The 27,953-nt window shown below is 64.3% G+C and overlaps 3 protein-coding genes across 6 annotated transcripts; 1 reads left to right on the top strand and 2 right to left on the bottom strand.

Annotated features, from left to right (window-relative positions):
* Window positions 1-316: 316 nt before the first annotated feature.
* Window positions 317-2,952, bottom strand: PNPO (pyridoxamine 5'-phosphate oxidase). The gene is made up of 7 exons (XM_034070358.1): window positions 2,831-2,952; window positions 2,281-2,405; window positions 1,631-1,730; window positions 1,443-1,496; window positions 1,097-1,225; window positions 947-1,017; window positions 317-877 (listed from the first exon to the last, which is right to left on the bottom strand). The coding sequence occupies exons 1-7, from the start codon at window positions 2,873-2,875 to the stop codon at window positions 712-714; spliced, it is 690 nt and encodes a 229-aa protein (XP_033926249.1). The 5' UTR covers window positions 2,876-2,952; the 3' UTR covers window positions 317-711.
* A 1,638-nt stretch (window positions 2,953-4,590) lies between these two features.
* Window positions 4,591-19,690, bottom strand: SP2 (Sp2 transcription factor). Of its 3 annotated transcripts, none has more exons than XM_034070018.1 (7): window positions 19,544-19,690; window positions 11,086-11,161; window positions 9,281-10,228; window positions 8,115-8,430; window positions 5,858-6,032; window positions 5,065-5,258; window positions 4,591-4,864 (listed from the first exon to the last, which is right to left on the bottom strand). In XM_034070018.1, the coding sequence occupies exons 1-7, from the start codon at window positions 19,681-19,683 to the stop codon at window positions 4,764-4,766; spliced, it is 1,950 nt and encodes a 649-aa protein (XP_033925909.1). In that variant the 5' UTR covers window positions 19,684-19,690; the 3' UTR covers window positions 4,591-4,763. The 3 variants fall into 3 exon arrangements, with proteins under 3 accessions (XP_033925909.1, XP_033925910.1, XP_033925911.1); XM_034070019.1 differs by lacking the exon at window positions 19,544-19,690 and adding an exon at window positions 13,742-14,239; XM_034070020.1 differs by lacking the exon at window positions 19,544-19,690 and adding an exon at window positions 13,203-13,307.
* Window positions 16,856-27,219, top strand: SP6 (Sp6 transcription factor). Of its 2 annotated transcripts, none has more exons than XM_034070022.1 (3): window positions 16,856-16,909; window positions 23,389-24,579; window positions 26,121-27,219. In XM_034070022.1, exon 2 carries the CDS (start codon window positions 23,423-23,425, stop codon window positions 24,545-24,547), a length of 1,125 nt encoding a protein of 374 aa, XP_033925913.1. In that variant the 5' UTR covers window positions 16,856-16,909; window positions 23,389-23,422; the 3' UTR covers window positions 24,548-24,579; window positions 26,121-27,219. The 2 variants fall into 2 exon arrangements, with proteins under 2 accessions (XP_033925913.1, XP_033925912.1); XM_034070021.1 differs by lacking the exon at window positions 16,856-16,909 and adding an exon at window positions 20,404-20,585.
* Window positions 27,220-27,953: the final 734 nt, after the last annotated feature.

The raw sequence follows: 27,953 nt of genomic DNA, 5'->3' as shown, positions 1-27,953 counted from the left end.
GTGTGAGACCCCATCTCTCCCTCCCCCTGCTTCTCCCTGGGACATGAGGCTGCCACCTCGTGTTGGCCCCACTATCCCCTCTCACTGCCACCCACCCCAATGGGATCCTCATCCATGGGGCATGATCCTGCCCTGAGAGCCAGTGACCGGGAGAGCAAACATGGAGCCAGGGAGGGAGAACGTGATGGCAGGATGTGACCCATCGGACCAAGGGCTGCAGCACCCCATGGGGCAGGATCGCCCCGGCTGCACTGGCTCTGGAGCGCACAGCCCAGCCCCGTGTGGGTAAATATTAACCAGAGCCAGCACACAGCACTGCAATGACTGGGATTTATTACATCCAAGCTCGGCCAAGCAGCTGGAGAAGGGGAGGAAACAGTGAGAGGAACCCCCAAGTTGGGGTCCCCTGGTTACAGGGAGATGGGGTACGGTGCTGGCAATGCCAGCATTGGCGTTAATGCCACGATTGAATAAGTTATTGTACAATTAAATCACTTCTTGCACACTAAACACGAGGCAGTGATGGGGGGGGGATCACTGAGGTCTGTCTTGGTCCATCCACAACCAGGAACATGATGAATTAAGCAAGAAGGAGCCGGGCAATGGGGCTGGAACAGAGCCACCCCCCTCAGTACCCCCCCCCCCACAGCACCGGGCACGGGGCAGGGCAGCTTCCGACCCCATTCCCAAGGGATAAGCACGGACAATGCATCAGGGTGAGAAGCGCTCGAAGACCCAGGGGCCCTCTCCGCGGTGGCTCATGGCACCCAGCGGCTCGGAGCCGTCCCGCAGCCGCCGGAACACGATGCGGTCGTGCAGGCGGTTGGTCTGCCCCTGCCAGAACTCCACCACGTCCGGGTGCAGGATGTAACCCCCCCTGGCACAGGACATGGGGCTCAGTGGGCTCTGGTGGGCACCAGCACCGCACCACAGCCCCGGCACTCACCAGTACGGCGGCTTCGGCACCGGCGCGTCCCGGTACCGCTCCTCCAGCTCCGCGTTCCTCTTCCTTAGGTACTGCAGGGGAAGCGGGTGAATGGGATGGAAGCGCTGGAGCTCCCGGGGCTGTTCCATGGGGAATGGGGTGGCTGCTCACCTCCCTGTCCGGAATGACGGTGCTCTGCCGGCTGACCACAGCCCCGATCTGGCTGCTCCTGGGCCGGGAATGGAAGTACCGCTCCGATTCCTCCTCCGGCAGCCGCTTCACCGAGCCCTCGATCCGGACCTGTGCCGGGACCCATCACCCCATCAACGGGGCCACATGGACCCCAAGGGAGGAGCTGCCCCCACCCCCCTATAATGGGAACCCCCCATCACGTCTCCTCCCCCCCATCCAAGTGGGAGCCGCAGAATCCCACCCCAAGTGTGGAGCACCCATGTGCCGAGGGCCTGACCTATGGGTGCTCCCCCTGCTCCCCATATCCCTGCGGAACACAACTCACCTGCCGGTTGAGGGGTTCCCAGTAGAAGACCAAGGAGGCAAAGGGATTTGTATCCTGGGAAGCAATGGGGAGAAGATATGAGCGACCAGAGGACCTCAAAGGTGCGCGGTGCAGGACCCAAGTTGAGGCACAGCCCCGGTGTTCCCCCCCTGGACCCCCCCTTGGATCCCCCATGGCTGCAGCCTCACCAGCTCCTTCCCCTTGCGGCTCTCGTGGTTGGTGAAGAAGCGGAACCCATCCTGCCCAAAGCCCTTCAGCAGCACCATGCGGGCCGAGGGCTTCCCATCCCTGCAGAGGGGATCATAGAGACACCATGGAATGGGTTGGGATGAAGGGACCTGGAAGCTCATCCAGCTCCAACCCCTTCCACTGGAGCAGCTGCTCCAAGCCCCTGTGTCCAACCTGGCCTTGAGCACTGCCAGGGATGGGGCAGCCACAGCTTCTCTGGGCACCCTGTGCCAGCGCCTCAGCACCCTCACAGGGAACAGCTTCTGCCTAAGAGCTCAGCTCAGTCTCCCCTCGGGCAGGTTCAAGCCATTCCCCTTGGCCTGTCCCTACAGGCCCTTGTCCCAAGCCCCTCTCCAGGTTTCCTGCAGCCCCTTCAGGCACTGGAGCTGCTCTCAGGTCTCCCCTTCAGGAGCCTTCTCTTGTCCAGGCTGCCCCAGCCCAGCTCTCTCAGCCTGGCTCCAGAGCAGGGATGCTCCAGCCCTGCAGCATCCCCATGGGCTCACATCCCTGGTGCACGGGGACAATCCCCTCCCTCCATGTGGTGCTGCTGCTCTCACCTCTCCACCCCATCCCGTTCCCAGGGGCAGGGTCCGTGCCCCCCCCTCCTCACCTGGTGCAGGTCGCCAGGCACATGGCATTGGGCTCCCCAATGTCCGGGCAGCTCACGGCCTCCTCGAACCAGGCTCGGAACTGCTGGATGGGGTCACGGGAGGCCAAGTGCTGCTCCTCGAAGGCCTGGGGACACCGGGGACACCGTGAATGGGGGGGGCACCCTTTGGGGACACCGTGAAGGGGGGGGCACCCTTTGGGGACACCGTGAATGGGGGGGGGGGCACTCTTTGGGGACACCGTGAAGGGGGGGGCAGCACGGACAAGGGCACGGCCAACACACGGATCCCCCCCCCCCCCGGGTGATGCATGCAGGGGATGGGGTGACCCCAACTCCAGGGCAAGGGGGGGAACTCCCGGGTCCTTTGGGGCAGCCTGGGGGGGTCACCCCAATACAGGGGCACAATGAGCACGTGGGGGGGGACACCCCATCCTCATGGTCACTACCAGCACGTGTGTGGGTCACTCCGGCGGGGGGGGCACGGCGGCCCCGGGTCACAGCTGGAGCAGGGACCCAGCGCCCCCCCCGTTCTCCCCCCCCTTGTCCGCACCTCCTCGTCCCCCCGGTAGCTCTTCCGCAGCGGGCCCAGGTCCATCCCGGCCGACGGGCGCCGAGCGGAGCCCAGCGGAGCCAACCGGACCCCCCCCGCGCAGCGGCTCCGCAATGGTACCGTCCACGGCCATGCCCCGCCTCTCCTGACAGCCAATAGGAAGCGCCCTTCGCAGTGACGGACACGGAGAGCTTGGAGCCAATTGGAGGAGGAGGAGGGGGCGGGACGCAGAGACCCGGAAGGAGTGCGAGGGCTGTAAACAGACCCACAGAGGGGCTCTTAAAGGTACAGCGTCCCACGGGGGGGGGGGAGGGGGGACAACGACATGTGGGGATATGGGGACACTGGGGACGAGGGAAGTGGGGGCAAGACATGGAGCTGAGGGGAGGGGGGGTCAATGGGGACAGAGTGGGGGCAATGGGGATGGGAGCAATAGGGACACAGCTGGGGCAAGCGGGGGGAGCAGGACTCCAGAGCCCCCCACTCCCAGGCGGCGCTGCGGCAGGTATGGGGCAGGGGCACATCCCTGTGCCCCCATGGGGAGCACGGTGCGAGTCCAGCTCCAACCCCTGCCACGGGCAGGGACCCCTTCCAGTGCAAGTGCAACGCGTCCTGGTCCGCCAGGAAGGAGCTGGTGGAGAAGATGGAGTGAGCTGAGACCCAGCTGAGGTCCACACGGAGGGGATGAGTCTGGAGCTCTGTCTGGTGCCGCAGATGGGAGAGCAGGAGGGATGGACCAGGATGTTGGGATCGTGTCCTCGTGGTTATAGAGGGGCTGCAGCTGGAGGATTCACCCTGCAGATGCCAACTGGGTTAGCCCCATGGTGGTAGAGCTTGTGGCCACATGTCCTGTTCGCTCCAGCAGCAAGGAATGGGCACTGGCAGGGATAAGGGCTGGTGTCCCAGCAGCCCTGGGGGTAGAGCTGTTCCCACACACAGCAGCTCCGCTCATCCGGGCCTGTTTCCCTGTAAATCACTTCATTTCCAGCAATATTGGGGATTCCTGTTAATAAACCCACTTGGTTTCTGGCCGAGGAAGCTCTTTGGTGCCCTGGTCCCGCACGGTGCCAGCTCAGGAGAGAGCAAGGACCCTGGGAGCAGACACTCTGGTGACTACCTTTATTTAGCAAAGCTCCCGGCTGGCTCCATGGTTCCAGCTCATGGAATGTTAGAGCTCTGTCGCCTCCTGCAGGAAACAACCCCGGGCGGTTACAACTCCAAAATAAAGTGGATTTGGTTTAATTTAAAAGCTCAAAAATAACAAAGCCATATTGGTTTTCTTTCTGAAACACGTAGTAAAACACAAAAGCAATAGAATCTATGGTACAATGTACACTATACACAGGCTGGCGGGCAGCAGGGGAGGGAAAGGGACTCACGTCCCAGAATCGGTGAGGAAATGCCGCGTCACTTGGGAAAGGGGAAGTGGGGAGAGCGAAATCATCGGAGGGAAAGGAAAAACGAGTCTTCAGTGCTGGAAAACAAGGCAATGTTAGGAGAAAAGGGGGCAAAATGGGCAGCAGAAATTAAATAGATTCCAAAGAGTGCTCACAATACACAGTGCTCGTCATCGGGAGCGGGGAGCGTAAGGCAACGATCTCCATAGAAAAAAGGGACCTTCCAAAGGGGTTATATAGATATTTATAGCTATTTATAGACTTTAAATATAAAGTAGGAATGTGCTGTGGAGCCTCTCCCAGCCCGCCCGCACCGGCGTGCGCAGTCCCCTCCGTACCCGGCTCCAGAATGCTGCTGGATCCGCAGGGATGCTCAGCCCCTCGCCCCCTATGGAAGCGGCTGCTGCTGCTGCTGCTGCGTGGTGGCATCGGCCAAGGGCAGGAGGATGTCCCCGAGGGCTCCTCTCCGTGGCACTGCTGCATGGGGACCCCTGGCTCTGGGCTCTGTCCGCTCGGCCGTGGGGCAGCTCCAGGCCCTACAAGTTCTTGGTGACCAGGTGGGTTTTATAGTGCTTTGTGAGGTGGTCGCTCCGCATGAAGCGCTTCTGGCACTGCGCACACTCGAAACGCTTGTCACCTGCGGGGAAGAGCAACTGTGGGTCAGGAGGTGACTGCTACCACATCCCTGCACCCACCGCCACCCCTACAACCGCTCCCCATTGCAGCCCCTTCCCATGTCCCCCATGGCCAGAAGCAGCTGAGACCCCCCCCCAAGATAACTCAATGGTGGGCTGGGATCATCCCAGTCCTTGTGGGAGCACATCCGAGGGCTCAGACCTGTGTGCGTGCGCGCGTGCCGCTGCAGCTCATCACTGCGTGTGAAGCGCTTGCCGCAGAACACCCAGTTGCAGACGAAGGGACGTTCGCCCGTGTGCAGGCGCACGTGGGCACGGAGCAGAGAGGTCTTGCGGAAGGTCCTCCCGCACTCGGGGATGTGGCAGATGTGCTTCTTCTTCCCTGCATCGCCCGTCCTGCGGAGGAACAGCGTGGAATGGGTTGGGATGAAGGGAGCTTAAAGCTCCTCCAGCTCCAACCCCTTCCACTGGAGCAGCTGCTCCAAGCCCCTGTGTCCAACCTGGCCTTGAGCACTGCCAGGGATGGGGCAGCCACAGCTTCTCTGGGCACCCTGTGCCAGCACCTCAGCACCCTCACAGGGAACAGCTTCTGCCTAAGAGCTCAGCTCAGTCTCCCCTCGGGCAGGTTCAAGCCATTCCCCTTGGCCTGTCCCTACAGCCCTTGTCCCAAGCCCCTCTCCAGCTTTCCTGCAGCCCCTTTAGTCCCTGGAGCTGCTCTCAGGTCTCCCCTTCAGGAGCCTTCTCTTGTCCAGGCTGCCCCAGCCCAGCTCTCTCAGCCTGGCTCCAGAGCAGAGCTGCTCCAGCCCTGCAGCATCCCCATGGCCTCATTCAACAGCTCCAGGTCCCTCTTGTGCTGCTGCCCCAGAGCTGGATCAGGGCTGCAGAGGGGGCTCCCCAGAGCAAAGCAAAGGGGGAGAATCCCCTCCCTCAACCTCCTTAGCCTCAGGGACAGGTGCTGGTCCCGCAGGGCTTCCCCTGTCCTGCTCCACACTCACTTCTTGTCCCCATCCTTGCAGTTGGGGCAGGTACACGCCATCCGCCGCCTCTTCTCCCCAGGCTGAGCCTCTCCGGACAGCGCTTGCTCCATCTGCAGCTGGATCTGGGTCGGGCTCAGGCCGCTGATGGTCAGGTTGCTGCCGGACACGTTCTGCACAGTGAGCTGCTGCTGGCCTGCGGAGGAAAAGGGGGAGTCAGACACTGCCCCTCTGCTCTCACCCATACATCCAACCCCTGCTCCTCACTTGGGCATAGCTGCAACCCTCTGGAGATGGCTGGATGGAGGCAAGACCCCCCCACTACCACCACCATTGCAAATGGGATGGGACACCCCAGGTCTCAAAGCCCCCATTCCCGCATGCAGCACTGCCCTGCCACGCGCTGAGCCCCCCCCGGGGGGCAGGTTTTGGGATGGGGGTTGGGGGGGGGGCCGGTAAGTCCCTTTTTTTCTGAATATACTGTGCGGTTTTTCAAAGTTTTTGGTTATTTTTGACCCTTCGGGGTGGGGCAAGGACCAAAGAGGAAACAAAAAAAGAAACTTTGAAAAAACGTGCAATATATTGAGCAAAAAAAACGGGACTTACCCCGGAGCCACAGGGGCCGCTCCACGCTCGGGGCCACGGAGGCGGCAGCCTGGGCCGTGCACAGCACCCGGCAGCCGTGACGGGGGCTGCAAAGAAGAAGAAGGGAAGGGGAGGGGGGTTCAGCATCAGCAAGCGGGATCGCTGCTCCCGGAGCAATGGAAGGACAAGGAGTGGGATGGGAGCGGAGCCAAGGAGGGCTGAGAGCAGAGAGGGGAGGTGGGCGCAGGCAGAGCACATCCCACTGTATCCATTGGGAAGCCGAAGGGCTGGGCAGCCCTTTGGGAGCGCTGCCGTGTCCGGGCTGGGACCAGCCTCAAGTCATTGCACACACAGGCAGCAGACAGCAGGTCCTGCTTGTCCCTTCCCCAGCCAGGGCTGCAGCACAGGCCCTGCCCTGCGGCACTGCAGCAACATCTGCCTGTGGCATCGCTCCTGTCTGGCCCCACGTTCACATGCAAAGCAGCAATTAAAGCACCCTCTTAAAGCAGGAGGGTGGCTGCGGAGGAGGAGGAAACCACGCTGGGCCCTGCTTTATGCTGACAGCTTTTAGTTAAGCCAAGACAGAAGAGCTTCCAACTGCAAACCCCAGGCAGGGCTCCTGCTGAGGGAGAAACCATCACGAGGCAGCAGGTCTGTCTGGATCATACAGCAGATAAACCTCCCTGAGACATAGCTCCCTGCCCTCGGCTCCCCATGGCACCCACAGCACTGGGCTGGGGCAGGCTTGTGGGGCAGGACAGGAGGACAGAGCTGCTGCTGGTGGCTGTCTGCAGCTCATAGACTGCTCCAGCTGCTGGCCACATCTGGCTGGTTTTGCCTTAAGGCACTTGTCCCACAGAGGTGAGGGGCTGGGTTCACTCTCTTGGAATGGGGATCCCTCACTGACAGAGCCTGTGTGTGTGAAAGTAGCTCTCCTGGAAGCCCAAACCAGCAGGCATCGAACCCAGCGGATGCCAGGAGATGTCCCAGCCCTGGGGCCTGACAGGGTGGTCTTTGGAAGGAGCTGCTGGTGGGAAAGCCCTGGTGCACCACAGCCCAGTGCCTGGCTGGTCCCAGCTCTTGGGGAGAAACACTGGCACAGGGTGCCCAGAGAAGCTGGGGCTGCCCCATCCCTGGCAGTGTTCAAGGCACAGGGGCTTGGAGCAGCTGCTCCAGTGGAAGGGGTCCCTGCCTGTGGGAGCACAAGGATCCTGTGGAGCTGGAGGAGCTTTAAGGTCCCTTCCAACACAAACCACTCCATGATTCTGGGTGAGAATAAAGACACCCATCTCACCCCAAGGGGCTGAGCCTCCCCCTGCCCTGAGCTCAGGAGCAACCAGAGCTGGTCTGGGCTCAGCCCTGCCCTCAGACGTGTCCTGCGTGTCCTGCAGCTCAGCACAACCGCAGAGCCCTGACCCTGCAGGCGCCTGCCTCTCCAACCCGCCCTCCCTGACACAGCTCAACCAGGACAGGCTTGGAACCAGCCAGCAGAGCCACCAAAGAACCAGCCTACGAACCACTCGGGGCCTTCCTGGAGAAGCTGATGACATTGAACAACCAGCAACACTCAAACCTCAGGGCACAAAGGGGTCTGTTTATGAATCTATAATCAGCCAGCTGCAAAGCGGAACAGTGCTGCTAGCATCGGGGGCTTTGTGTTCCACATCCTGCTGCCCCACACGGCACAGCCCACCTCCACTGTTGGTGATGGTGACAGGCACACCCTGCACTTGCACGCCGTTGATGTTGATGGTCTGCATGGCCTGTGCTGCAGCCGCCAGCTGTGCTGCACTCAGGCTGATGATGCCTCCGGCTGGGGCGATCTTGGGCAGGGTGCGCTCCTTGCGCACTGGGGCTTTCCTGCTGCTGCTGGTGCTGCTGGACCCCCCCGTGCCAGAGCTGCGGGACACGGGGCTGCTGCAAGAGGTCCCAGATGGAGCCACGGTGATGGCTGGGGCTTCCTGGAGCAGCACTGTCTGCAGCTCACCTGATGGGGTCTTGATGTAGACCTGAGGGGAGGGGAGAGAAGAGGGATGAGAACAGGCACTGACAGCAGGGAGAACCCCCCCGCCACCCTCCCCACACAACCCCAGGCCTGCCAAGAGCCAAGGAGCAGCTGTCCAAGCATCTAAAGATCCTTTATGGGCCTCCTGGAGGAAGGTCCCAGCCTTTTCTGGCAGCAAAGGGCGGCTCTGGCCTTGCAGCCAAAGGCAACGCTAAAGACACAGTCCAACTGGGAGCCCCCATCTCCCAAGAGCTCCTGAGCAGGCTGCCTCATCCCAACCCCAGCTGGTGGCACAGCAGAGCTTCCAAGGACACTATGCTCCTACAGGTCCTTCCAGTGTGTGAAGGGGGCTACAAGGATGCTGGAGATGGACTCTTCATCAGGGACAGGACAAGGGGTGATGGGTTCAGACTGAAACCAGGGAAGTTCAGGTTGGACACAAGGAAGAAGTTCTTCCCTGTGAGGGTGCTGAGGCGCTGGCACAGGGTGCCCAGAGAGGTGGTAAATGCCCCATCCCTGGCAGTGTTCAAGGCCAGGTTGGACAGAGCCTTGAGTGACATGGTCTGGTGTGATGCATCCCTGCCTATGGCAGGGGGCTGGAATTGGATGATCTTAAGGTCCTTTCCAACCCATTCTATGATCCTATGGTAAAAGCAGATGGCCACCAAGGGACACTTCATAAGGTCCTGCCGAGAGAACTGTGCTCCCAACCCTTCTTAAAACAGCAGAGAATCCACACAAGCAATGCCTAAAGGGGATGCCAAGCTGGGAATCTACTGGCTCCCAAAAACCTTCCTAAAACACCCGGGTGAGGGCTCAGAGCAGAACCAGCAGAGCCCTGGAGGAGGCAGTACCTGGGTAGGAGCGGATTCCGTCGTCTGGATCTGGAAGTTCTGGGAGGGTTTTTGGGGTACAGTGGGGAGCGTGGCAGAGGCTGCCTGGACCACACGCAGGGCCTGCTGCGGGATCTGCACCACCTGCGGCTCCTGCTTGGGCTGCACCACTTGGACCTGCTGCACCACGGCCGGCTGGCCGGAGGCCGGGCTCTGCACGATCAGCAGGTTGTTGCCCGCCTGGATGATGTTCTCTGCCGTGGTCTCTATCAACACGGTCTCCACCTGCTCGGTCACGGCCACCGTGGTGGGCTGGGCAGGTGCCATGGCTTTCTTCCGAGGCTTTTTGATGGGTTTTGAGGTGCTCTCTGCCAGGAGCTGAGCCTGGGCCCCCGTTTCGGCAGCGTTCACCAGGTTGTTCACAGGCAGGGTCAGAGTCACGTTGCTGCCACCGCTTAACTTGAGCACGCTGCTCGTGCCCTGCGCTGGGCAAGCACCAGCCTTCTGCACCGGAGCTGGTTTGATGGGCACGGGCTTGTGAGAGGAAGACGAAGAGGTGAGGATGGCTTGGTTGGTGCCGGGAATAATCTGGATCTGGTTGGGCTGCACCTGGATGGTCTGACCCCCCGTGGCCTGGATCTGGGGCACTGCCTGGTACTGGATGTTGGTGGTGGACGAGCGGGTGCCCTTGTTGATGACAGCTGGGTTCTGGATGGTAAAAACCAGCTGCCCCCCGGGGTAGGAGGCGCTGACCTGAGAGCTCTGGATCTGGAGGACGTTCCCTTTCGACGACAGGATCCCAAAGCTGTTCTTACCGGAGCCCAGCGGGAGCGGAGCGGGTTTGATGGGGACGAGCTTGCGTGGCGCTGGCTGAGGAGGGGCAGGAGGGGTCACGACGGCTTCGGCTGCAGGGGGCCCGATTTTGCTACATGTCGCTGCGAGGAGGGCGAGAGGAGAAGGTTGGGAGTCCTGGGGGGCAAAGGAGGAGATGGGCACGTTACACAGAATCCCGAGGGTTGGAAGGGACCTCAAAGATCATCCAGTCCAACCCCCTGCAAGAGCAGGGTAACCTCGAGTACATCCCACAGGAACTTGTCCACGCGGGCCTTGAATATCTCCAACATAGGAGACTCCACGACCCCCCGGGCAACCTGTTCCAGTGCTCTGTCACTCTCACAGTAAAGAAGTTCTGTCTGATGTTAACGTGGAACCTCCTATGCTCCAGTTTACACCCATTGCCCCTTGTCCTATCACTGGATATCACTGAAAAAAGCCCAGCTCCATCATCCTGACACCCACCCTTTACATATCTGTAAACACTGATGAGGTCACCCCTCAGTCTCCTCCAAGCTCAAGAGCCCCAGCTCCCTCAGCCTCTCCTCATAAGGGAGCTGTTCCACTCCCTTCATCATCTTTGTGGCCCTGCACTGGACTCTTCCAAGCAATCCCCTGTCCTTCTTGAGCTGAGGGGCCCAGAACTGGATGCAATATTCCAGATGTGGCCTCACCACGTTAGAGACAGGGCCTTGTGCCACACAGCTGGAGATGCGGCCACAGTGAAGGAGAGGGCACACGCTGTCAAAAGCGATCCAGTCCATGCCAATGGGACACCCCTTGTTAGCAGCTGCTTAATTACTCCCCATGTGTGTCTAAATGAACCCCCTGACGCTGCTTTCAGCCATCAGGCTGGGGACCACCTTTTACTCATGTGCCTATGTTCTTACAGCCTCCACAAAGCTGCAAGTGCCCTGCAGTGATGCTGGTACCACATAACCTGGAGTATCCCAGGCAGTTTTAATTCCAAGTGTTTGCTGCCCTGCACTCACCTGGGCGCTGGAGGCTGCCGGCTGCAGGTATTCACTGGGGCTGACGGCAGCAGTCGCAGCCATGCTGCCTCTGGATCTGGAGGAGGAAGCACAGAGAGGGAGGAGTGAGCCCAGCAGCAAGAGCTGCAGCACAAGGCCCCGATGCCCATGGGGCTCTCCCTGCATCCCCCAAACACACTCACAGCCTTCAGCAAGGGGAGGTTATAAAGGGGCCAGAGAAATCCCATCATCTCCCTCCCTCCATTCCATGGGACCTCTGTTTGCCAGCAAAGGGAAGGGGCAGCTCCAGTGAGCTGCAGCCTCACCTGCCCCATGCTGGCAGAGCCCATCACCACACCATTGAGTCTCTATGGAACTCAAGGGCACTTAAGGGACCAGAAGGAGAATGTGAGGATGGGGGGAATCCTTTGTCCTTTCCTTGAGTCTGGAATCTCCAACACTCATCCCTCCTGCTGCCCCCAATGCTGCAGGGTGGTAACACCGAGGCTGAGGCTCTTCTTGTCACTGGGGCAGCTACAAGAGCTTCTTTTGAAGGGTTTAAGCCAGCAAAGCCAGGGAAAGAGACTCCTAAACCCTCACCCTTTGCAAAGCTTTTGTTTGGGACAAGGAGGATGTTTCATCCTTGACATCTTTGGCAAACTCTCCTGTCTCCCCCATCCCGCAGCCTGTCAGGAACTGGGATGCAGGCAAGGCTCGCATGGAAACAGGCCCTCAGCTCCTCATCCATCCCGAGCCAGACATCTCCCTGGGAACACGCAGCCTTCCACTAAACAGCAAGCACTGAGAAAGGGAGCCCCGTGCCAGGTCACCAAGGAGCCCGCTTGCCCACTGCAGGCAGCTCCCCCCTCGCTGCTCCCCAGGCTCTCCCACAGCCCTGCCATGAACCAAGCCCATAAATCCCTTGGGAAGGGTCAGCTCAGAGTCCCTGACGGCACCGCATGGGAATTCCAACCCCATTCCTTAGCGAAGGGCATCCCATTCCCTGGAAGCTGTGGCTGGAAGCATGGGACGCTTGCGCCCAGCCGAGCTGGCTGCTGATAAAAGGCTGGTTTCTCCCCAGAGAGCTCCATGGCTGCACCCTCCCTTTCACAGCAGAATTAGGGCACTGCTGAGGATTAACAGCCCTGGCTACCAATAAAGGGCACTGCTGAGCTGGCCGGAGACACACGCACATTCCAGGAGCGATCCCATTAACCCCAGCCAACAACAAGGGATAATGATGGAGGGAGCAGAGCCGTGTGCCCGCAGCCACAGCTGCAATCCCTCCACCCGTTTCTCACTTGCCCGACCCAGGTCCCAAGTGCAGCAGTGACAGTTTCACATCCTGAGGGTACAATCCTGCTCCCAGCGCAGTGAAACCAGGCTAGAACTGGGAACGGGACCAGTGCCACTGGCAAGGAATGCTTTGGGATTGGTCCTGGGGGGGGGGGGGGGGGGGGGGGGCGGGGTACAGACCCTCCTGAGTCTGATGCTGCAGCATTGCTTGCTCCCTGTTACACACTTATTCATGCCCATCTATTCCAGGTCCAGTTTGCCTTGCCCTAACCCCCAGGCGAGCCGCAAACAGAAGACTTCTCCCTTAGACACTTCAATGGCACTAATGCATAAAATGCACTTTTCTCCAGCCATCCTCCTCCTGCTGAGCTCGTCACAAGAGTGGTTTTGTATGGAAACCATCCCCACACACCACAACGCTCACCTCACCCGTGGCAAAGCCACCAAACCCTGAGCGATTCCTGTTGCCTTTATGATGTTCCTCAATGAGCACAACCAAGGCTCATTCCTACCTCAGGACACACAGGGGCTCCTATACAGCTCCAAAACACTCTGTGCAGGTGGGACTGGAGAGATGCTGTGTGTTTTACACCCTGATTTCAAACCTGATCACTATAATTTCCTTGTTCCCTTCCCCCAGCACCCTTCCGAGAGGAAACACACACGGAGATTCCAGTCGGGAGGGAGGCTTTGCTCCCATCTGCCTGATGGAGCCGGTTTTGGGGTGCAGGGGTGCGCACACTCCTGACCCTCAGCACTCATCCAAGTCACCACGGTTCTAACGCACCCCTTGAGCACGAAGGTGGCTCAGCCCCCCCAGATCCATGAGAGACAAACCCCACCTGGGCTCAGGACGCACGGGCACAGGGGGCACAAAGCGGTGCCAGCCCCATCTGCTTGCCGAGGGCTTACGAAGGATTCAAAGCCGGGCACGGACGAGCGCCGGCACCTGCCCATTTACATGGTAACAGCAGGAAACGGAGCCGAACCGGGGGTGAAGCGGCCCGGGGCCCTCCTGCCGCTGGTTTAACTGTGCCCGCCCCGTGCCCGGTGCCGGGATCCGGCTGCGACCAACGAGGACGCAGCCAAGAAACGGCTCTAACGGAACCCGGCCCGAGGGACAGAGCGGAACGGGGCCGCCCCCCCCCGCACCCCGAGCCCCCCCGCGGTCCCCGGGGAGGCGGGGCTGAGGGCTGCGGGCCCGCCCCCGCCCGGGCCCCGGCCCCGGAAGCGCCGCCCGCCCGGTGCTGGCAGAGGGCGGGCCGTGAAGGCCGCGCTCCGGTTCCGGCCCCGGCACCGCCTCCTCCACTGCCCCCCCCCCCTCCGTGGCACCGTCCCCTCCCCCTCCCCCCCCCCCCCCCCGCCGTGGGCCCGCACACACCGGCCCGAGCGGCGGCGGCTCCGACCGCTCACGGCGCCATCTTCCTCCTCCGGGGCCGCCCGGGCACCGCCCTTGGGGACCCGCCCCTTCTGCTGCCTCTTGACCAATCGGCGTTCCGCTCGGCGGCGCGCTGGCCAACTGACAACGAGACGTCTGATCGGCAGCCAATCCGCTGCGGCTCGGGGCTTGATGGGCAGCTCCCCCGAGCAATAGGACACGTGATGGAGTGACAGCTCCACCAATGGGCGCTGGCCTTCCGAAGTGACAGACGGAAGCGAGGACCCAATGGGAGGGCAGAGCTCTGATTGACAGCACCGCTGACCAATAGAAGCGAGCTCAGTCTGTCACCGCCCGCTGATTGATTGACAAGCCTCAGAGGGGGGCTGAAGCGGATGTCCTCGTGGGCGGGGCCACCCTAGAGCCGCCTCTCGATTGGTCCATACGTGTTTGATTGACAGGCAGAACACACAATGGAAGACCAGACACGGCAGAACTCCGCTTCTGATTGGTCGAAGGCTCTTGGAGGGGCGGGTCTGCGACGTTGAAGGCTGATGACGACAGCGGGGTCGCCGCGGGGGTGTCTCGGGGATCCTCGCATGGGTCCTAATGCCGCCCCCCCCCCCCCCCCCGCCCCCCAAGACCTCTTCTGGGACCCCGCAGGCCCGTGCGGGTGTCCCGGGACGGGACCCCTCGTGTCCGTCCCCCCCCATTGCCACTGGGGGCTCCAGCGCCTGTGGAGCAGAGGGTTCCCCTACATCGGGAGAGGAGGACGGGGCACCCCAAGCCTGGGGGCACCCCAAGCCTGGGGGCACCCAGTCCCACTGCGCCTGAAGGACCCCATCCCCCTCCAGGGAGGTTCAGGTCCTGGGGGGGGGGTCCTGGTCCTCAGTCCCCTGCAGGAGCTGGGGTGCTCGGAGGGCATTGGGGTGCTCTGTCACCTCGCAGCAGTTGGGGTCCCCAGTCCCCTCATTGGGGTTGGGGTGCTCAGGGTGCCCAATCCCTTCGCAGGAGCTGGGGTGATGAAGGGGGTCGGGGTCCCCCGTCCCTTCAGAGGGATTTGGGTGGTTGGGGGGGGTCAGGGTGCGCAGTCCCCTCACAGGGATCGGGGTACGCAGCAGCTGTGACCCCCCCCTCCCCATCCTCATCCCGAGCTCCACAGGGGTTCCAAAGCCCTGCTGGGGATAGGGGGTTCCCCGCATCACCCCCAGCGCCCCTCACCGCGGTGCCAGGGCCCCGGGGGTGCCCAGCTGGGCTCCAGCCCCCACAGGGACCAGCACCTCCCACTGGAGCCAAATAATTGCTCGGTGCTTTGTTGTGCAGTGTCTATGGCCTGGGGGCCTCCATTTGTGGGAACTTGCTGTGGCGAGTGCCTTCCTTTTAATTACCTCCCCTCCTCACGCTGCTGCTTACTCACCGCCTGGCACCGGCGCCTCCGACCCCCGCCTCAGCCCCCGGCCCCATGCGGGGTCCCCTCGGGGTGCTCGCCGTGAGCCCTCATCCCGGCTGGAAGGGGAGGGCTGCGGGGGGGGTGACCCATTGAGGGTCGCCAGGGTGGGGGTCAGCCAATGGGCACCCCATGGACACCCCCAGGGCCAAGCTCATCAATCAATCAATCAATCAATCAATGCAGCGGAGGCGCCGCGGTCCTGACGTGTGTGTGGGACACGGGTACATCGCGGTGCTGCGGGATCCGCATCCCATTTCCAATCCCCATAAGGGACATCCCGGGGAAGGGGGGGGGGGGGGGGTCCCCATCCGGTATCACCGTGAGGGGACCCCGGAGCTGGATGTGGAGGCGCTGGCCCCATGCAGTGACCGCGGGCGGGTGACGGGAGGCAGCGGAGCCCAGAGCGGAGCCCAGGGGACACGGAGCGGGCTCGGCTCCCGGCTGCCGGGGCAAGCCCCAGCCTGCCCCTCCCGGCCTCAGTGTCCCCAGGCGGGGCTGACGCCGGCTCTGGGCTCCGAGCCCGGCGCGGACGCGAGCGCGGGCACGATCCCTGCCACCGTCCTGGGAAAGGGCCATGGCAGCAGGGGGGGGACAGGGACATGGGGATATGGGGGACATGGGGATACAGGGACATGGGGATAAGGGGGACATGGGGATAAGGGGGACATGGGGATACAGGGACCAGGATCCGTGCAGCGAGATGGGGGACAGGGACACAGCGGGGCTGGGATGGGGACATGGGGATATGAGGATACAGGAACACAGGGACAAGGGTTTGTGCAGTGAGACAGGAGACAGGGACTCAAGCTGGCACAGCCAGGCTGGGATGGGGACACAGGGACATGAGGATATGGGGACAGAGGGACAAGGGTTTGTGCAGCAAGATAGGGGATAGGGACACAGGGGACAGCAGAGCGAGGCTGGGATGGGGACATGGGGATACAGAGAGCACAGGTCCATACAGTGAGGCAGGGGACAGGCACACAGGCTGGGGATGGAGATACGGGGACGTGGAGACACAGGGACTCAAGGGCATGGGAACATGGGGACAATGGGAGGACTGAGAGACCCGGAGGAGGTACCCGGTACCCGGTGCTGCACTCCCGCTCCCAAACCCACGCTCAATTACAGCAATTACGGCACGTCCCGGCCCCGCTCCCGGCCGAGCTCCGGAGCTGCTGCAATGGGTTCTGTGAGGTTAAAGATGTTTTGTGGAGGCTCTGAGGATCACCGGGCATGGGGACAGCAGGATGGGGACCCCATGGGGGTCCTGGTACAGCCCTGCAGCGGGGGGAAGGTGGCAGTGGGAGGACCTGTGTGGCCCTGTCTTCTGTGGCATCCACATGTCCCTCTCCCTGGTGCATCCATCCCATGTCCCTATTCCCAGTGCATCTGCATGTCCCCATCCAAGGTGCATCCCCACGTCCCATTCCCAGGACAGCCACATGCCCCGTCCCCAGTGTCCCATCCCTGGTGCATCCGTGTGTCCCACCCGCAGTGCATCCCCATGTCCCCATTCCCAGCACAGCCCATCCCGCACACGGTGCGCAGCGCCGGGCAGGTTTCCCCACACGGTGAGTGACAGCCGGGGCCGGTTGGGCGCAGATAGAACAGGGAGATTAACCCGGGGCTAATTAAAACCTCCCAGTTTAACCCTGCCGAGCCGCCAGCTCCATCGCCACGTCGCAGAGGTCGAGTCCCGACAGTAATTCCTGCTGCCGGTGAGAAACGCTCCCTCGGGGCACGCACCGCGGGCAGGGAAGCCCGTCGCGATAATCCCGGTAGATATCTCTGCCATCAGCCTGTCCCCGGGACGCAGCGGTACCGGTGCCCCTGTCCCCATGGTGGCACAGCTTGGGCGGAGTGAGGATAATGGGGATGGGGACGGGACTGTGTCCCCTCCATTGGCTTTAATGGCTCCTATGTGGGAGTGATGGGGCTGTGCCTTTCGGGAGCGGCCAGGAGGGTTTGGGACCCCGCAATGGGTCTGAGGGACCCCACACTGGACACTGGTCCCCAGGTCATGAATGCCATGGGACTTCGTCCCCTCCACTGGCTTTAGTGACTCCCATGTGGGAGCAATGGGGCTGTGCTCCAGGAGCAGCAGTGGGGATTTGGGACCCTGTCCTGGAGGTGCCCACTGCGTCCCAGTTTGGGCTGAGGGACCCCAGACTGGTGCTGCTCTCCAGGTTTGCTCAGCCGAGGCTGTGACACCCCCGCCATGAGCACCCAGCACTGTCCCTGCTGTGCCACCCCAGCAGACTCGGGGTGCCCCCCCCGGCACCCGCCATCACCCCCGGCTGTACCCACAGCACCAGCCCAGCCTCACCCCCCCCCGGAGCTGTCTGGGTGCAGAGCCCGGGGGGGGCACCCCAAATCCTCCCTGTCTGAAGCCCTGCGGCTGCTCCTGGGGCTCCCCCCAAGGCTGGGGCGATGCAGACAGCGCAGCCCCACGGCACCCGCTGCAGACCCCCCCAGGAACCCCCCCAGGGCACCATCCTCAGCACCCACGAGTGTGGGAGTGCATGCAGGCAGCAGGTGCACACGTAGGGATGCAGCACATGCACACACATGCACACGCATGCACGCACACGCACGCACATGCACATGCACGCACACACACGCACATGCATGCACACGCTCCCCCCCTGCCCCCCCCCCCCCCCCCAATTTGTTTTATGGCATCAGAAGAAAATTGCGTCCGGTCCCCAGAGCCAGGAGCCCTTTGAAGCCTCTGCCCCGGGGCTGGGGCGGGGGGGGGGGGGGGGGGGGGGGGTCCTTGGCCATCCCTCTGCCCCCCAACACCCTCTCGGGGGGCTTGTGGTGGGGGGCGTCCCTCCTCCCTCCCTCCCTCCATCCCCCTGGCCCTGGCCTCTCCTTCTCTGTCCATCCATCCCTTTGTCCATCCATCCCTCATCCCCTCACCCCTGTTTTCCCCTGGGAACACGGGTGTCCCCAGCACCCTTGTGCCATTAGGGCTATGTCCCCCCCCGGCACAGCCCCTCCCCTATAGCAGCCCTTCTCACCCCCCCATCACCCATAGGGGTGCATCCAAGGCCTTGTGTGTTTGTGTCCCCAAGGCGGTGCCGTTCGGGGGTGCAGGAGGTGAGGGGGTCCCGGCTGTAGCTTTGGGGAGCACAGACCCCTCCGGTCCTCACTCAGGCTCCCAGTGGGACCCAGGGACACCCCCCCCCGGAAACACCCCTGTGTCCCCCCGAGCAGGGGGGGTGGCTTCTGTGAGGGACTGGAAGCATTTGCCTCACGTTGCAATGGATGCAAATGGGCTCTGTAATTACCTCTAATTTCAAGGCACTGCTCGGGGTTTCAGACACTCGGAGGTGCCCCCCCCCCCCCCAGCATCAGCGCGATTGCCTCCAATTGGTGGTCCCAGGAGCCCCCCTGTCCCCATTGTCCCCATGGTCCCGTCCAGCCGCAGGCTCTCAGCTCCCCCCCCCCCCCCCCCACTGTTCCCGACCACTTCCCGACATCTCCTTCCTCCCTCCCCCAGCTCAGGAGCGGTGTTTGAGGATGGGTCTGGAGCATCCCGAGGGATCTCTGGGGCTTGGAACCAGCAGCACAAGTGGGTCATGGACTTCCCAACTCCTCCTGTCCCTGGAGGAGGCTCCTGGTGTCCCACGTCCTTCCATGCTGCAGCCCCTCCATGGGGACGGGCGGGGGGGAAGAGGCCACACTGGGAATGAGTGGGAGAGGAGCCACAGCAACCGGTACCGGGGACCTCCTGAGCCACCAGTCCCTGGAGCACTGGGAGGAGACCCCGGAGCACAGGGATACTTCCCAACACATCCTTCCTGGGGACCGGGGGACACTCAGGCCAGCGTCCCCACCATGGGGTCCCTGTTTCCTGTGGCGGCACAGCCAGGATGGGGAGACTGGGATCGGGACTGGAATCGGGACTGGGATAGGGACTGGGATCGGGACTGGGATCGGGACTGGGATCGAGACTGGGATCCGTCCGGCCAGTGCAGGGAGCTCTACATGGGAAAACTGCTCCCTGCCCCGGAGAGCTCCTGTGGCTGCAGCGCGGCGCCTACGAGGCAGCCGGGGAGTCCATGGCCACCACCCTGGCCCCAGAGCCAGCGCTGGGGTGTCCCCAGCACGGAGCATCCCCTGCCCCACAGCCACGGGGACGGCCCCCAGCGCTTCTCAGGCAGGCGCAGGGGAGGAAAGGCAGCGAGACCCTGGGGTTGTGGTCCCTCTGCATCCCCCATGTGCCCTGCAGAGCACCAGAGTGGGTGTTCACCACCATCTGTGTGCAGCCAAGCCGCCTGTCCCGAGGTCCCCACCTCGGGGTCTCCATCCCAGGGTTCCCATCCAAGCCATGGGGCCACGCTCACCCCACATGCAGCCGCGTTTCGGTGGTGACGGTGGAGCCATCCCTGGGATGATGAAAACCAGGAGAGCTTTTCCCTAAGGCGAAGGAGTTCCGCGCCCTCCGCCCGGCCGGGTGCTTGGCAAGCGCCGGGAGATGCGGCATCGGCCCAGATCCCAGCTCCAGCGAGGCACCAGCACCTTCTCCCATGGGTTTTGGAGGGGGGTTGGCTTCCACCAGGCCCACGAGGGTCCCAATGGGGGCCTGGGCATTGTGGCCATGGGAATGGGGACACGATGCCCCCGTGGTTAAGTGTTGGGGGCGTTGCTGCTTGGCATCTCCTGGGGCTTCTCCCTCCTGGCACCCCCCTGTGCTGGCAGCATTGGTGGTGGGGACATGGGAGCTGGGAGGGTCTGACACCCCCAGTGAGGACAAGCTCAGCCAGGATATCCCCAAATCCACCATCAGTATCCTGCCACCAGCCCTGCTCTGCCCCCAAAACGCATCCCCTTGTGCCTGTCCCCATCCCATTTAATCCTATGGTACAGCCGCAAAGGGGGCTCCGAGCTCCCCAAACGCTGTGGGGCGCAACCCTGGGGGCAGAAGCCGGCAGGCACCACCCGGGGCCAGGCGGGGGGTGCCCGGGGGTCCCCGTCGAGGGGGTTGGCAGGAGGGAGGCGGCCACAGGCGCGGGAGGGAGGCGGTTGTGTCTTTCTTCTTTAATTACCCCCCTCGTTTGCGGTGTCTGCTGCGAACTTCCCGTCCCCTCCCTCCGCTTTCATGACCGGATCCTGGGACCGGGACCTGGCTCCTGTCAAGCGGCGGGGCTGGGGCTCTGCCTCCAAGGGTTAAAATCACCTGGGCCGGGAGGGTGGAGCTGGGCGGTGGGGAGGAGGGAAGAGCCGGGCGCCGGGCTGGGACCCGGCCATTCCTGCTCGCCCGGCCCAGTGGGTGCCCGGTCCCTGGGGAGCCGCGCGGGTCCCTCGGGGTCCCCTCGGGAGGCAGCGCCCGCTCCACGCCGATGAGGACGGACCCGCCGGGACCTCCCCACCGCCGCCCTTAGACCCGTACGTACCCCCCGGCACTGCCCGGCCCCGCAGCAGGGAGGGACGGAGGGAGCGGGGGGCGGCGGGTGGGGAAGGACAAGGGGGGATCCCCCCTTCCCCAATGGGGGGCCCGGGTCAGGGTTACCGCGGCCGCCCCCACCGGCCGGCGGCTGGGAACGTGCTGCCGGTGGCTCCGCGCCCCAGCCCAGCCCAGCCCCGGCAAGTCTTTGCTTGCCGCCCAGCCGCGTCCACTGGCCACCGAGCCCCGGGGCTCCCGGCCCCTGCGCTGCCCCCGCCGCCCTCTCTCCGTCCCCCATTAACTCACAGCGCGGAGCCCTTTCCCCCGGGGCAGGGACCCAGCGCCGGTGCGAGGTTGCTATGGGGGTTGTCCCCTCTCCCGTTCCCCCCGCTGCGATCAGAGCCGTCCCGTCCCGTCCCTCCGCCCCGTAACAAAGCCTCGGGGAGTTTCGCTTCGGTACCGGGGAGCGGTGCTGGGCGGTGGGCGGTGGGGTGAGCGCGGCGAACCGACAGCATCCCCCTGCTTACCCCAACCCACGGCGTCCTCCTCCCTGCCCGAGCCCGCAGCATCATCCCGAGCCTCGCAGCATCCCCCCCAGCCCCGCAGCATCACCCCCAGCCCCGCAGCATCCCCCCCAGCCCCACAGCATCACCCCCAGCCCCGCAGCATCACCCCGACCCCGCGTCCCCCGGCCCCGCCGCCGTTGCGGACCCCCCCGTCGGGGCTCCGTGGGTCGGGGCCGGGGTGCGGGCAGCGCCTCCTGCCCAGCCCCGCCGCGGGGCGAGGCACCGGCGGGGCGGGAGACGGGGCCCGGGCCGTGACTCACGGGACGCTTCACTCGCCGGTGCCTCAGTTTCCCTGCGGTGAAATGGCCAAAGCGTCGCCAGGGAGGGGGACGCCGGGAGCTCCTCGGGGACTTTTTGTTGTCATTCCCGGATGGAAAACTGCCCCGGGAGCCTCCACGCGGGGCAGGGGCAGCCGCTGCTCCAGCCCCCCCATCCCAACCTAAAGCTGGTCCCTGCTCCTGGCTGCGGAGCAGGGAATGGTGTAGCTGCAGTGGGGACGGTGGGACCTGGTTGGGGGGCTCGGTGCTGGGGCAGGGACACACGTTTGGAAGCGGGGTAGCCGGAGCTCGCTGTGGTGTGGCTGTGTTGGTTCTGGGTCCAGTGGGACCTGCCCGGACTCGAGGGGGGTCCCTTCTCCTCTTGTCACAGCTGGGGGACATCCGTGCCACATCCCCTTTGTCCCCAGATCTGGGGGACCCTGTGCAGTGCCAGCTGGCACCCCAAAGCCCCATGACATGCTGTCACCATGAGGTTTTATGGTTGTGACCCCAATCTTGCCCCCATAGGGAGCAGGAAGCTTAGTGACAGCCCTCTCTCACCGCACTGGCATCCCCAGGAGACAGGGATGGTTCCCAGGAGCCAAAATTGGTGCCACATCCCCCAGGATTGGGGTGGGCAGAGCTGAGCCCCTAAACCTGCTCGGGCTGCCAGGACCTGAGGGCTCATCCCACCCGCGACCACCCTGCCTCGAGGCCGAACACCCACAGGTGCTGGTAGCACAGATGGGGAGGATCCTATTGGGGGGATTTTACCCCCCTTCCCACTCCAGCTCCCTTTGGGGTCCCCCTGTCCCCTCTGGCAGGGGAAAACACTGTCCCTATGCAATTGGGGTGGGGGGTGTCTTCACCATTGGAGACCCCCTCCCTTCTCTGGGCTTATAACACTGGGGATTGGGAGGCAGTGAGGGTCTGGCCCCTTTGCACAGGGAGTCCCCCACCCCAAAGCTTTCAGCATCCCTCGGGGGGTCTCCTTGAGGCTCTGTCCCCATCCCACTCTGGTGGCCGGGAGCCAGAGGGGATGGAGTAGGGGTGATGGGGACTGGGAGGGGCTGCAGACTGTGGGGGGGTCCCTCTGCTCCCCCCCGGCGCCGGTGGGAAGTCGGGGGGCGGGAGCCGGTGGCGGCAGGTGGATTTCGACACCGGGGTGGGGCCCGTCCCCAGTGGGGTTTGCAGAGCTCCGGTGAGTCACGGAGCTCTATGGGGCAGGCAGTGGGTGCCGGGGGGTCCGCGGCTGCACCCACGGCTGTCCCCCGGGGGTCCGGGGCCGCAGGCAGAGGCAGCCCCGGAGCCAGGCTTCAAAGCGCTGCCGGTGGCTCAGCCCCGGGGCTCAGCTGCCGCCCCGCAGCCGGCTCCGCTCCCCCATCCTGCTGTCACCGGCCCGCGGATGCGGGGTGCCTTCTGCTCCCCCCTTTGGCAGCCTGGGGGCTCGGAGCCGGGCCAGGGGCTTGGGGCAGGAGCAGGGATGGGGGGGATGGTTTCCCAGTGTGGCTGAGACGTGGGAGAGCCAGGGTGGCCTCGTGGACGCTGTGTTCCCCCTTGGCTTGGGGACACTGCTCGTGTCGCCATAGGGACCCCAATTGTGTTGGGGTGACACGGTTGGGGGGGTGACAAGGGAGATGGTGGTGGTTTTGTTGGATTTTGGACTTAGGCACCGACCCCTTTGGGCCACAAGAGTGACCCACCAGCACCGGCTCTGGCATAGGGTCCATAGACACACAGGGGTGGGTGCTAAGGGGTACCCCCCTACCTGGTGCCACTATCCTGTTATCACACCGGGCTGTAGAGCACAGAACCCCTTTCGAATGACTGGGGTGTCCCCCAAATCTCTGGTGATGGGGTGCATGGCGGTGCAGGATAGGACCTGGTGCCGGCGTGCGCAGGGGTAAGGGGGGTGTAGGAGGTGTGTGCGTGCCCCCCCTTTTCACGCAGCTCTTCTCTCCCCACCCCTCCTTGGCCCCCAGGTCTGCCTGCGCCTCCGCCCCGCGCCGCTCGGCAATGCTCACAGCGGTCTGCGGCTCACTGGGGACTCAGCCCTCGGATGCGCCCCGCTCCTCCCCGAGCCACCTGGACCTGCAGCCGCTGCAGCCCTTCCAGCCCCACGGCACCGGCACCGGCACCGCCGCGGCGGCCGCCGCCGAATTCACCACCCCGCTGAACCCACCGCCCCCCCCGGAGCTGCCGCTGGTGGGTCCGGACGACGTCGCCTTCGCCAATCCCGGTACCTACGAGCCGCATGGCCCCCCGCGGTTAGAGCTGCCCAGCGACGGCCCCTCGGCCCCCGGTGCTTACACCAAGCTGCTACCGGCCGCTCCTCCGGACATGGCGCATCCCTACGAGCCCTGGTTTCGGCCCCCCCATCCCGGTGCCCCCGGTGAAGAAGGAGGCGTCAACTGGTGGGACCTCCACGCCGGAGCAAGCTGGATGGAGCTGCCCCCCGGGCAAGGCGGGGGGCTGCAGGTGCCCGGGCACCCCGGGTTGCCACCGGCCCTCGGGGGGTACGGGGGTGGGGAGCACCAGCTCTGCGCTCCCCCTGCCCATCTGCTGCCCCCCCCAGCCCAGCATCTCTTGGGAGCGGAGGGGGCGAAGGCGCTGGAGGGTCCCCCCGAGCCCCGCGGGCCGGAGGTGGAAGGCGGTGGGAGGCCCAAGGGTGCCCGTCGTGCGGTGCCTCGGGGCGGGGGGCAGGCTGCGTGCCGCTGCCCCAACTGCCAGGAGGCCGAAAGGGGGGGTCCGTGCCCCGAGGGCGTGAAACGGAAGCACCTACACAACTGCCACATTCCCGGCTGCGGGAAGGCTTACGCCAAGACGTCCCACCTCAAAGCGCACTTACGGTGGCACAGCGGAGACCGACCCTTCGTCTGCAACTGGCTCTTCTGCGGCAAACGCTTCACCCGCTCCGATGAGCTACAGCGGCACCTCCAGACCCACACCGGAGCCAAGAAGTTCGCCTGCCCCGTCTGCGGCCGGGTCTTCATGCGCAGCGACCACCTGGGCAAGCACATGAAGACACACGATGGGGGCAAAGACGGGGCCGAACCCGAGGTCAAGGGCGCTGGGGACCCGTCGGCCGGCAAGGGAGGCAAGCGGGAGCCCGAGGGGGGGAACGCAGCCCCCACAAACTGAGCCACTGAGCCCCGGGGGGGACACGGATGGAGGTGGGGAGGGCCCCGGGTTGGGGGGGGGGGATGGATGTGTCCCTTTGGGGCTGGTCTCCAAAGGGTTATAGGGTGGGATGGGAGGGCGCAGGGCTGGCACCCTGTGCTCCAAGGGGGACACACACACACACAATGCACGGCGGTGCCGGGTGGGGAGCGCTGGAGCCGAGGCTGCCCCGCGGCAGTTTCACTTGTCCCGCTCCTGTTCTCCCGCCCCGGTTCCCCCCCGTCCTCCCCCGGGTTCCCAAATCTCTCCTTTCGGGAGGCTGCTGGCAGGCGCTGGGGCTGCTTGGGAGCAACATCAATGGGAGCCGAGGGAGAGGCGCTGCCTGGGCACGTCCAGCCCAAAGGGGAGGAAGGAGAAAGGGAGAGAGGAGAAACCCGGGAGCCTTTGCTTGGGGAGAGCAGCCCCAGCCCCCCGGCCCCCTCCCCATATCCCTTTCCATGAGTGTCACCATTCCCGGCTCAGCTCCCCCCCCTCATTCCAGCCCTGTCCCTTTGCCAACCGCGCAGGTTCCGGCACCCGTGTGGGACACGCAGGGTTGGGGGGTCCCTGACGCTGTGGGGCCGCGCTGTGGGTCCCGGGGGGGGGGTGTGTGTGGGGGTGAACCCCCTTGCGCCCCATAGGGAGGGCCGGGGCGGGCGCGTGCGCGGCGGGCGGTTGCCCAAGCGCACACCTGCAGCTTTCCCACACCCAGCGCGGCCTCGGGCGGCCGCGGCCCCGGGAGAGCCGGGGCGGCCGCATTCCTCCGGCCCGGGGCGGCCGCGCTGCCCGGAGGACCCCCCCCCCCCCCCCATTGCTGCCGTCCTCCCATTGGGGACCGCGGCGCTGCGGGACCCCCGCTGCATCCCCCCCCCCCCCTCCTCCTCCCCGTGCATGCTGCCCCCCCCCCCCCCCCCGCATCCCGTGTCTCCAGAGAACCCCTGTGCATGCTGCCTGTCCCCCCCGGACCCCACAGCCGTCCCTGCCCAGGTCCCTGTGCCTCCCTGGGCCATCCCCCAAGCAGGGATCCCCTAGCTTTGCTCCTCCCGTATCTCTCCTCCTCCGGTTCCCTTTCCCCATTTCTGTCCTTCACCCCTGGCTGGGGAACCGCGAAGTTTGGGTTTTAGACCTTTTGGGTCTTATCCCCCCCCCCCGATTTTGGCAGAACCCTTTGGATACAGAAGGAGATGCTGAAACTGGGGCCTGGGGGTGGGGGGATGTTGTGTTGGGGGGCAGCACTGGGGTCGGGTGGGATGGGGCTGCTCAGGGCACCCGGGGCTCCCCCGGCTCTGCCCCCCAGCCAGCACCAGTTCACACCAGTTGGGAATCTGGGAAAAGGGGGGGAGATTTGAGGGGGGATGATCTCCCAGCATGGCCCCATCCTGGGGGTTCTGGGTGGGGGCTGCCCGGGCTCGGAGCACCCCAAGGTCTGGGGGGAAGAGGTGGAGGTGAAGTCGAATGGGGTCCGTGCCCAGAGGGCGCCCCAAAACGTTCGGGTTTGATTGTATTATTATTATTATTATTAATTAATATTATTAATTATTATTATTTTATTAAGGTGAAGCCAGGCTTTGCCACTCGGGCAGAGTGGACATCTCGGGCCGAAGCTGTGGCCGCGGGCCTTATGGATGGGGATGGGGGGGTAGGACCTCCCAAAGAACCCCATCCCCACTGGTGTGCAATGAGGCTGACAGCAGCCCCACTGTGCTGTGGGGCTGGGGACAAGCTATGGGGCTGGATATACCCAGCACGAGGTGAAGTCTCGTTGGGGGGCTCTCAGAACGCGTCCTCAGCCCCATGGCACAAATGCCACCAACCGTCCCCCCGCAGGACTCGGGTGACCTGGGCTGCCCGCAGCTCTCGAAGGACGTCCCCGACTCCGGTTTTTGCCTTTTCCAGCACAAAATTCCCTCTGGGAGCCCCTGGCTGGGATTTCACCCCCTGAGGGAACCCCAGAGGTGGGGCTCAAGCCCCTCCTCGTGTTGCTGTAGCATCACTCCAGTGTCCCGCTGGAATTCAGTAGCCAAGCCTGGCTCCAGCCGCAGCCAGGGGGCTCTGGAGTGTTGGGGACCCCCTGTGCTGCTGGGGCAGGTTTAGGGGGGCTGAACTGCAGGCACCCCCAAAGGTGGGCTGGGGAGGGACCCCCGAGCACGGGGGCTCCCCGGTGATGCCGGGGCTCAGCCCCACCGAGCAGGGGGGATCCCATGGGATGCCGGGTGTCAAGGCTCAGCCCCACGGAGCTGCCCCCCGCCTGGCTCGGAGCCGGGGGGGTTACGAGGAGGGGCCCCAGGTGCGCTCTACCCCCGCACCCCCCCGGGCCCTGCCTGCCGCGATGGGGCAATGAAGGCTGTAAAACCGGGTGGGGAAGGCCGGAGGCCGGCTCCCACCCGCCGAAACCAGTCCAGCCTGCTGCGGCGTGGGGATCCCAGCCCTGCACCCCGAACCGCCGCGTCTCCCACCCCCGAGCTGCCTCCCCCGGGGCGAGGGAGGAACCGGCCCAGCTGGGGGCTCCCGGCATCCCCCCTGGGGAAGGGGGTTCGGGGGTGCTGCATCGAGGGGTGTCCCCCCTGCACGGAGGGGAGCGTTTGTGCTGTGAAGAGGCTGCGGGGCTGTGGGACTGGGTTTTGTACTGGAATAAACGCCGCGTGTTTTTCCACACCCTGGCTTTCCGGCTCTGTCTGTGCCAAGGGATCCATCCAGGCGTCGGGATCCCGGGATCCACCTCCCCCCCGTCACAGACCCTCGGGATGGGGATGCAGGAAGGGAGGGTAAGGGCCAGATGAACCCCGGCCTCAGGAGGGCCGCATCCTGCACCCCGGGACGTGCCGGGCGGGTGCTCAGGGTCTCTCCCCGCGGGCAGGGAGCTGCCGGCAGGTCTGCCCACATACCGCGGGGCGGGCGTGACTGCGGGACGCTGCCCACGGAGGGAGCTGCCCGTTGGGGTGCTCAGCATGGGGGTGCTGCCCATTGGGGTGCTGCGCATGGGGGTGCTGAATATGGGGGCTGCTAAACATGGGGATGATGCCTACGGGGGTGATGCCCACTAGGGTGTTGTCAAGTGTGGGGTGGTTCCCATGGGGGTGCTGCCCATTGGGGCTGATGCCAGTGGGGGTGTAGCCCATTGGGGGATGTTGCCAGTTGAGAAGTGATGCCCATGCACAGCAACTGGGGGGTGCTGCCATTTGGGGTGTGATGCCTATTGGGGTGCTCAGCATGGGAGTGCTGCCCACCACGGCGGTTGATGCCCATGGGGATGCTGCCCATTGGGGTCCTGCCCAGGAGACCCCCCCCCCAGTTTACACCATGTCCCCGTCCCTTCCCCACGGGGGATGCAACGCGGGAGCCCCATCCTCGGGCTCCTTCGGGCCCTGGTCCCCTCATCCCGGCCGGT

The sequence above is a fragment of the Melopsittacus undulatus genome, chromosome 17 (assembly GCF_012275295.1).
Source record: "Melopsittacus undulatus isolate bMelUnd1 chromosome 17, bMelUnd1.mat.Z, whole genome shotgun sequence".
Taxonomy (NCBI): Eukaryota; Metazoa; Chordata; class Aves; order Psittaciformes; family Psittaculidae; genus Melopsittacus; species Melopsittacus undulatus.
The sequence above is the reverse complement of the archived record's forward strand: the minus strand, read 5'-3'. Positions and strand labels throughout refer to the sequence as shown.

What these genes read in the sequence shown, in the direction of transcription:
- SP2 (XM_034070018.1), bottom strand. Translation starts at nt 19,683, where the DNA reads ATGCCGCATCTCCCGGCGCTTGCCAAGCACCCGGCCGGGCGGAGGGCG. An exon ending in CGGAATCCGCTCCTACCCAG is followed by an intron (nt 8,431 to 9,280) that starts GTACTGCCTCCT and finishes CCCTCCCCTCAG; the next exon opens with GTCTACATCAAGACCCCATC. An exon ending in TGCAAGGATGGGGACAAGAA is followed by an intron (nt 5,259 to 5,857) that starts GTGAGTGTGGAG and finishes GTTCCTCCGCAG; the next exon opens with GACGGGCGATGCAGGGAAGA.
- SP6 (XM_034070022.1), top strand. Translation starts at nt 23,423, where the DNA reads ATGCTCACAGCGGTCTGCGGCTCACTGGGGACTCAGCCCTCGGATGCG.
- PNPO (XM_034070358.1), bottom strand. Translation starts at nt 2,875, where the DNA reads ATGGACCTGGGCCCGCTGCGGAAGAGCTACCGGGGGGACGAGGAG. An exon ending in GGGAACCCCTCAACCGGCAG is followed by an intron (nt 1,226 to 1,442) that starts GTGAGTTGTGTT and finishes GTCCCGGCACAG; the next exon opens with GTCCGGATCGAGGGCTCGGT. An exon ending in CCGTCATTCCGGACAGGGAG is followed by an intron (nt 1,018 to 1,096) that starts GTGAGCAGCCAC and finishes CTTCCCCTGCAG; the next exon opens with TACCTAAGGAAGAGGAACGC.